At 36.1% G+C, this 9,068-nt stretch overlaps 1 protein-coding gene across 1 annotated transcript in view; it reads left to right on the forward strand.

The window, feature by feature from the left end:
- Positions 1-5,156: 5,156 nt before the first annotated feature.
- B3GNTL1 (UDP-GlcNAc:betaGal beta-1,3-N-acetylglucosaminyltransferase-like 1) overlaps positions 5,157-9,068 on the forward strand; it is a gene marked incomplete at its 5' end in the record, with an annotated part of 26,875 nt that continues 22,963 nt past the window's right edge. The window contains one exon of the mRNA XM_009695623.1: positions 5,157-5,281. Within this exon, the coding sequence (XP_009693925.1) occupies positions 5,157-5,281 (125 nt within the window). The remainder of the gene's footprint in view (positions 5,282-9,068) is intronic.

Below are 9,068 nucleotides of genomic sequence, written 5' to 3' on the forward strand. Positions count from 1 at the left end.
AAAAGTGGTGGAGCCAATGACTAATTACACTTTATAAGCTATATTGTGAATTCACCATGTACTCCATGTCTAATGACATTTTTTGCTAGTCTTTTATTAAATAATCATTTAGAATTACCACCTCCCTTCCATTTGACTTCCCCATCATCTTTGTTTAACTGAATTTCTCTGTGCCAATACATTTGGATGAAAGCAGTCTTTTGGAGTTTCCGCTAACCTGTTATTTCCCAAACAATGAAGTAAATGTTACAGGTTTGGGGTCTTGGAATCAAGGCAAAATGATGTAAAGACATGATTTGGACAGGAACCAAAAAAATGAAGTGACAGATCTGCAGAGAGACTTAAGAATATCTTGGATAATCCTGATGAAAAGCTATTAATAGCTATTTAATAATGGAGTTAGCTTGTGGTTAGTCTGCTTCCATACCTCTGGTGACTATCCTAAAGGAAGTTAAACTAAGGAGTATTTTCAATTAATGATAATTTCTCCTTAAAATAAGTAATTTCAATGAGAAGTTCATTACAAAAGAAAAATACAATTGACATTTAATACAAAACTTGTCTTTAGGGAAAGACTGAAGGATGGGTAATTCTCGATAAATTACTTTAGTTCCTAATTTTTTTCACCTTTGTGTTTAAATTGGAGAAGAACTGCAAGTTCTTATTTAGTTTTAGCTTCCAGCAGCTTAGTAGCTATTCCCCATTAGCAGCACACTTTGAACAGCATTTGTTGGTGAGTAAGAGAGTTTAATGCCTGGCAGAACAGCATTTGTTTCTGAGGCAGGAGTACTTCCTTTAAAACAGGGTGTATTTTGTGTTCAGTTCCATGGAACCAGCCCCCATGTATGTGTTATTTCTGTAAGTTCAAGATTTAGCCCAAGACTTTGAGGAAATGCTATTGGGCAGCTATTGGCATATGTATTTAAATAAAAAGAAAAAGTGCTTTGATTTTTTTTACTCAAGATCTCTGCTTTGTTGCTAAATGACTCTGCATTCAGATTTTTTTTCCTGTTTAATCTTGTGTTGTAATATACACCATCAATCTGCTTTTTATGCAACTGTAGTGTAATATTGATACTGAAATGTTGTTTTTTAATGAATGTTCTAAAATGTGCAGTATGAAATGAGTTAGTTTAAAAAATAGCAATGAAACAAATGCTTTTGAAAGTCCTGTAAGAAAGAGTTAGTATGGAATCAAAAGTTACTTCCTTTTTGATTCATTCTTTCCGTTCACCAATTTTAGGCTCCTCTGAGGAATTAAAGCAATTTGGCTTATTCTGTCCAACGGTTACCCTGATGTTGCTGTCTGTTTTGCAAAAAGTTGGCCAAGTTATAGCCCAATTCTCCTTCATGCCTCCAATCAAGAGGAAGGGCTAAGCTTTCCCAAACCTGATGGGTTTTTTTATGTGTGAATAGATTTACTGCCCATGTCTTGTTTGTCATCGCTTTTTGTTATAAATGCATATATTCTTGAAATAGAAAACATTCAGTGTTGGGTTTCCCGTTTTCACTAGACTGCTCTGCATAGGCTAAATCTCCACTGGTTTTGCTCGCAAGGATCTGCCACTGCTACTGGAGTGCCTGTCGGCTGGGAGAGGGCAGGGGAAGAGTACATATCAAAGATGATTGAGAGAAGGCTGAATGGAGGGAAAAGGGATGGATGAGGAAGTTGGAACAGATTGATTCTGCTGCAGAATCAATCTCCTGTGTTAGGCTTAGCAGTAAAAGGTAGCTCTTGTGTTGTGTTTGTACCTGTACAGCCTAATGGTAAATTCTGTCCAAGTGACCAAAAAAAAAACTTCTGTCAGCCTAAAGTTCTGCAGTAGTTACTGTTGGTCACCCCAGGGCTACAACATGATCTGTCACCAGGTGTTACTAGTTACAGCATTGCACAGAGGGCCACTCTTTCATTAAAAGTCCTCCAAAAATTGCTGAGTAGTATCTTCATCCCTACTGATGCTCCTCACCATTAGTGATGGTGGAGCTGCAAAAATTGTAGCCGGAATTGCTTCTTGTAGTGGTAGGTGCCTTGCACCTCCTTGCCAAATACATATGTTGAGGACACTGTAGTTGGAGTACTGCTTCATGCACAGTGATCTTCTAGGAGTGAGAAACAGCGAGCAATGAGAAGATGACAAGAGAAGAATCATGGCATATTTAGTTTGGTTGCTGAATAAGGAATTACTTGAATTCAAGTTAGGTTCTGCTTGACATCCCATTGTGTATGCAAAATCAGTCCCCTCATCTATACGGCCAACCATCAACACAAGTCATACCTGCCCAAAACAGTGGGTAAACACAAATCCTTTACCTGTTTAGTAGTAATATGTTAAAGTGAATGATGACTTTGCATATGGCTTGTGCATGCTGGGTAGAAAAGAGCAGGTGCAGGCTGTGCTTTTCACTAGGAGTTGTAATCAGCAGCTGATGAGCACAGCCTTGAGTGAGGAAGGCCAATGAGTTTATCCCTTAGTGCAGCAGAGCATATAGGGTTGGGTTTTGCCTATAATGTGGAAAATTCTGTATATAGTCCAGTAACATGTAAACTGTGCAATTTAATGGTCTTTATTAATGCTGAAAACTATTTTATGTAGTAGCCTATTGTTGAAATGCTGGATTGTTAGTTGATACTTTTAGCTATGGATATTCATTTTCCAAAAATACATTAAAATATCCCTTTAGTGGTTAAACAGCTTTTTCTTTGAAAGTTGTGTTGTTTGACAGAGATTCCTGGTGTTTAAAATGCCATCTGGATCCAATAATATGTCTCAATTGGGAAGAAACTCTTGTATTGCAACAATCTTAGACACTCAAGAGCCGTAGGAAGTCCCATCCCTGCAGGATCTATAACACAGTCAACATCTTTCCTCCCCTGAAAAATGCACGGCCGTGCTGCTCCTTTGTAATGTGAGAGGCCACTGCTGAGCAGCGCAAGGCACCTGCTCCTTCCTAGGGGTGAGTGTACTTTATTTCCAAGTATTTCTGCCAGTTACAGTAAAGCAAAAGAGCACTCAGAACCAAACAGCATTTTTAAAGATCCTTTTACTTTTGTAGTAACTCTCTCTTTTTTAATATACATATTCCCGGTTATCTTGGCTAATGGAAATGCTTATCCAAAAGAAAATGAATTGCAGGTATGTATGTGATGTAATCATAGATCTGAATCAAAATATGACTACTGCAGTAAGCTGATATATGCTACAAAATTTGTGCCCTGCCTGACACAGCCTAATGTGTGACTGGAAAAGAGAAAAAAGGTTTGAACTTTGCTGCTGACTCAGTATTTCCATTGAAGTCCAGAATAAGAAAAAGATAGGAAGGGCTACAAGATAAATGGAAAGAATTTATGTTTGTGTTTTTCTTATATTCTTGATGACTATGGTTGCTGTCTGCTACACCAACTTCCCCCAGATTTCTTAAATAAATTGTATGAAGTTCTCTAAAAGTTTTCTTCTGCATTGCAGCTCTTAAACTAGAAGTCAAACGAATATCTACAAAGACAAACAATAGCTACAGATAAGCTGCCCTTAGCAAGCAGTCAGATCAGAACCCATTTTATTCAGAATCTGGCAGTATGGCCCAATTCAGTGTCTTAAATCAATCTATCATATAGTGAAGTCTGGAGCTGCAAAGTACAGAGCTTGATTTGGTTCTGATTTCTCCCAAGATACGTATGTTCAATTGAGTGTCTTGGATTTCTTTTCCAGGATTCAAAGCTTTTTTTGGTCTCATTTCTCTTCCCCTCCCCACACCCCCTCGGCTGCTCAGTCTGGTGGGTATGAGAAACAGTCACTGAACTGTATTGCTCTTGTAACTAGAAGGCCAGAAGAAGCCACAGAGGGAAAGTCCAGTACTTTAATTCGAGAATCTCATTTTCTTAATTATGGAAGAAATTCAGAAGTTGTTATAATGGGGGAATTTTTTTTTTCTTTTAACTTGTGCTCTTATTATTTTCCTGTGCTGAAATAGAATAACCTAAAGTTGACGTTGAGGTTCAGGCCCCTGTTATTCACGTATGTGATACTGCCTACAGAAAGAAGTTTATTTCAGTATCGTTTCTTTTCCTTCTCAACTTTGTCATGTTATCTTTCAGCTTTTTATTGATGCTACACGTAAATATTTTATTTGACCCACCTGGTTTTACAGATCAGAGATTTTTAGCCTGATAAGATCATGTGACCTTTTAAACACTGGGTTGGAGGAAAGAAAAATCTGTATTTAAACATAGAAAAATGAAATGTTCTAGCCATATTTCAAGAAGTTGCACCATTGCAAAGTGTAAATAGATGCTACTTTTTTACCTTCAGTATAGGGCTGTATCCTTAACGGTGGGTTTATGCTTTTGTATGCTATGACGTGTAATTGAATACTATGTGCCTTAAGGTTCCCCTTCTGACACTGTATCTCTAGCATGAAGATTTTCTGATTTTTAGGTGGGAGATGTTTGCGTATGATCATGAAATCTCTAATGTTTCCTAGAGCCTGTTAGATCCACAGTTCTAGGAGATTTTTTTCTTGCCGTGTTTCAGCAGTATTGCTTGAACAATCCCATTAGGAAGAATGTACCATGGAAATAAGTTGCAAGAAAAAAAATGTTTCATTTTCAGATGTTGCCCCATTCTGAGGTTGCTTTTATTAAAGTTTTTATTAAGATGTCTTATTATAGGACCTGATTCACCTTTCCTAAGCAGAGACCAGTATATGTATTTGTATGGCAACCAAAGAGAGAACAATAATTCTAGTAAAAGGAAAAAACACTCTTCTGCAGTCACAGATTCCTTTCAGTAAACTATTTGGTTACATGGCACTTCAGGCTTCATGAACTGTTCAGCAGCTGGGTATCTCTCTTTTGGGACTAACCTGTACCAAACTTTGTATCCCTGTCAAAATGAGATGATATTTATTTTTCCACCTCTTTCCTTGTGGTCAGCTGTACTTGGTTTTTAAATAGCACTGCTTGCTTTTTTAATAGCTTTATCTTTTCTACAGATATGTTTATTTAATGACACATTAGATAACTTCATGGAGACATACAGAAACAATATGAATAGAATGATGTTAAACCTTATTCATTTGGCAGAAAAATAAAATTTGTCTTCAGATGTAACTATGAGTACTGGTCACTTCCTGGTTTGAAATAACCTCTTCTCTTCCAGGGGGTTCCAGAAGATTTGTTGTTTTTTTATAAACATATCCAAAAGGGTGGTGAAGTCTTTCGAGTAAACCATTGCCTCCTGCTCTACCGTTACCATCCACAGGCTGCAACTCATTCCATTCTAGAGTAAGTTGCATTTTTTGGTAGAACTTAAAAATTGGCTTCATCTTGGATGACTGACAGCAAAGATGCTTAATCTCTTCAAGACACCACACAGCAAAATAATTACCTAGTTGTGTTTACTTGTTTGTTTGTTTGGATTTTTTAAAAGGCTGAAAAGCAAGCATAACATATATTTGTAGTATCCTCTTTTGATGGTGGAAAGTTAGTTTTCTGTTTTTTGGGGTGTTTTTTTGGCTATAATTTGCTTTTGAGTAACATACTGTAATGTTGGAATTTAAATTATTGAAATCTTTGCTTTGGATACTGTTGCTCATACACTATGGGTTTACCTGTGTTAATGATTTCATGAGGCAGGGATGGGGTGAGGGCACTTTAACATGTGACAAATATTCTAAGAAACTGTTTCATCTTTGCAACTGTTTTGGAAATCATTTCACAATAGGTATTGTAAGAGCAATGAAGCATTTTGGGGGACTGCATTACAGCAGTACTGTTTTCTCAACTTCCAGTTACCATTCCTTCAGCTGAGACTCTGTAACTGATCATGTGAGATCTTGTCATCTGCCTGAATAACCTCTCTGGTTATCTAAAGTGTCTGAGTTTCTTAATCTGCTTTGAGATTAAGAATAATTAGTATTATTATGTATCTCAGCTGCTGGAAATAGCAAAAGCAAGCAGTGTGAAGCAGTAACTTTTTCAACGCTTTGAACAGGATTGTAAGAACGTGTTTGAAATATATCTTTGTGGTGAAATTTTATTGGGATTTTTAATTAGGATTTTTAATATGTGAGATTTTGATTCTCATATTTTTTGCGACATGAACCGTAATGTAAAATATTTTTTTTTAATTTTAAAGCTTAAGTTCAAAATTAACTGCCTCGATTTTTAAAAAGTAAACAGAAACTTGTAATTCCAACAAAAACCTTCCTTTGAAAAAAATAATAAAACCTAAACCTTTCATCTGATAATGTGCTGCATTTACATACATTATTTTCCTATTTTAAAAGGTCTCAACCATCTAAATCAGATAGAGGTTTGAAAAATACCTGAGGATGTTTAGGAGTAATTATCTCAGGTGCTTCCTTGTAAGCTGTTACCTACTCCTTTTACAGTGCTACTCTGCCCTTAAAGAAAATGTTAATTTGTCGATTGCTGATTTCTCTACATGCTCATTTTACCCATCAAGGACATTCTTCGTGATCAAAAATCCTGCAAGCTGAGCCAAAGTAATTTCTTTCTCTTATGCATTGACATTAATTAAAAATTATGTGAGTTTTACTGTCCTTTGTGAGTCCCACACCAGAATCACAGTGGTAATTAAGTAAACTGTTTTCTTACTGATTAATGATATAAATACACTTTTCAGTCAGCCCTATTTGTATGGCTTCGTAGAACTGACTAGTAAAACTAAACATTTTTATGTGCATTTTAGTTGTATATCACTATATAATTGTATTACTGTAAATACTACAGTAAGCTAGCATAAATATCGTGCTCATGGTTAATGTCACTGTAGAGCTCTATAAATACATATATATGTATGCATATGTATATAAAATCATTTAACTCTGAAACAGTCATTCCAAGCAAATAGAAGATACTCTTTGGATTTTGCAAACAAATATGAGGTAAATTATTTTCCTTTTTATTGATGTTTAAATGTAAGGGTTTTTTTTCTCTTTTAGTGTGTGATCATTTTGGCAGTTAGTTACAAACTTTTCAGCCACACATCGTGGGATGCCAGAGCTCTTGGAAGCCTGCTGCTTGTATCTGTGGGAAAACATCTTATTCTTGGAAATGAGTTTGTTTTGAATTTACTGCAAGCTGTTGCTTATTCAGATCTACAAGGTTGTGTGGCACAAGCACCCTGAATTACAACATACTATGAGAATGTGGAAATACTGTAAGGTGTTTCAGATGTGCAGTTTGCATGTCTAAATTGGCGCCTTTCTTGTCTCATTCTAAGAAGTCAGGCTAGCCATTCTTCCTGTTGGCTTTTTTGCTGGTACTACTGTTAATAATGTTTTGTGCAAACTTTCAAGTACGAGGTTGTGTAATATCTCTTCTTACTGGGTTGTTCCCCTGTTTGTTGCCTAAGCTGTGAAGGTTGGACAGCGTTTGTTTCTAAAGGGTGAGGTGTGCATTGAGCAAAAAGAGATGAATGGACTCATCACAAAGGCTGACATTTATAACTTAAATTAGGTCTTTCATAATTTGCCTTTTGGTCACCCCACCTTATTTAATGCATGTTCTACCTTTTCTAGAAGTCCTTTATTATTTATTTTTTTATGGTGTGTTTTGTTTGAGCAGTTTTCTGTGGCATTTTGCCTTTTACCGTTGGCCTGTGTTGTCTTTGAATTTTAAGAGTTAACCTAGACTGGATTTGGAAGTCATAACTCACCAGCCAGATTAATATCTTGTCTGAGATCAAAATGATGCTTGTTAGGAAAGCTGATTTTTTTTTGTGGTTTGGTTTGTTTGTTTGTTTTGTTTTATTAGCAGTTTATGCCTAGTTTCAGTCTTAAGTCCTATTAACCAGCTCTACTTTTTGTTTATAAAAAGGTGCATGATTCAATCTTTTCAGCAAAGACAACAGTCGCTCGTTACCTATTATGGGCTGATTTCAGTTTATATGAGTGTTTTTCATTACTTTTCAGGGGAAAAAATGCCTGATTTTGCATTTTCAGACTTCCCAAAAGATACACAAAGCTACTTGGCAAGCAACATTTAGTTCTTTGTATTTAGTATGTATAATTGTAAACACTAATGATTTTTAGGTCATTTCCTATGATTAGTATCCTTCTGCAAAAAATATCTAGACGTGGAAGTATCTGTGAAGCAGGAAACAAAATCTTATTTGCATTCTCCTGTACCCTGGAGGCATCAGACTGCGTTATTAAATGTTTTGGGTGTGTGACAGAATCTGAATGGAGTACGGTGTCTATATTTAGATTTCATTAGGTGCATACAGAAATATAAATATTCTCATTGTAATTTCATTTAAAGTCTGTGTTAGATACCTGCTAAACGTGAATGAGCAATACAAGTTTTGAGAAACTTCTCTTCAGCCAGGAATTCACAACACAAAGTCCCACATATTGTATCTCTTAGATCTAAATTATTTTATCTCACATTACAGCTTGTATCCTAGGGCTGTGTGTACTTTGTGCTACATAGCTACATTACACTGATTTGATACAATATCAGAGCTGACTTTATAGTGAAAAGTACTGTAGTAAGAAAGTTTGATGTATAATAAAAACATTGTAAAATTCATAGATCTTTATCTTGCCAAAGGGGAGAAAAAGGAACTGTATATAAAACAGTGTACTTCATTGTGAGATGAAAGTCAGCTTGGAACAAAATGAGCAATAAAACATTGTACTTGTCTTTAGGTAGCATTGCTCATGAAGACAAGCAGTTGGGGCAAGTAGCTAATCTTCGTAGCAATTTACAAGCTTTTGGTCAAGAGAAATTTAATATATGCAGAAAATAAGGTTTGTACCTTCTGTTGGAGGTTCAAGCGGTTCCCTTTTACCCAGAAAATGTGAAGTGTACTTACAAGGCTTACAGTAATTTCATATGCTGGGTATTCAGAATGAGTATACTATTGTAGGAGCTAGTTCTGCAGAAATAACCAAAATTACATAATCTATTGAAACCATCTGGTTTCAGGCACTAGAAGCTTCCAGTGTCATCTAAGCGAAGGAGAACAGGCACTTAGTCTGAAACACACATTTGGTTGTTTTAGACGTACTCTGAGGCATGGGTCGCATATCACTGATGAGCG

Source organism: Cariama cristata, unplaced genomic scaffold, assembly GCF_000690535.1.
Source record: "Cariama cristata isolate BGI_N322 unplaced genomic scaffold, ASM69053v1 scaffold10232, whole genome shotgun sequence".
Classification (NCBI taxonomy): domain Eukaryota; kingdom Metazoa; phylum Chordata; class Aves; order Cariamiformes; family Cariamidae; genus Cariama; species Cariama cristata.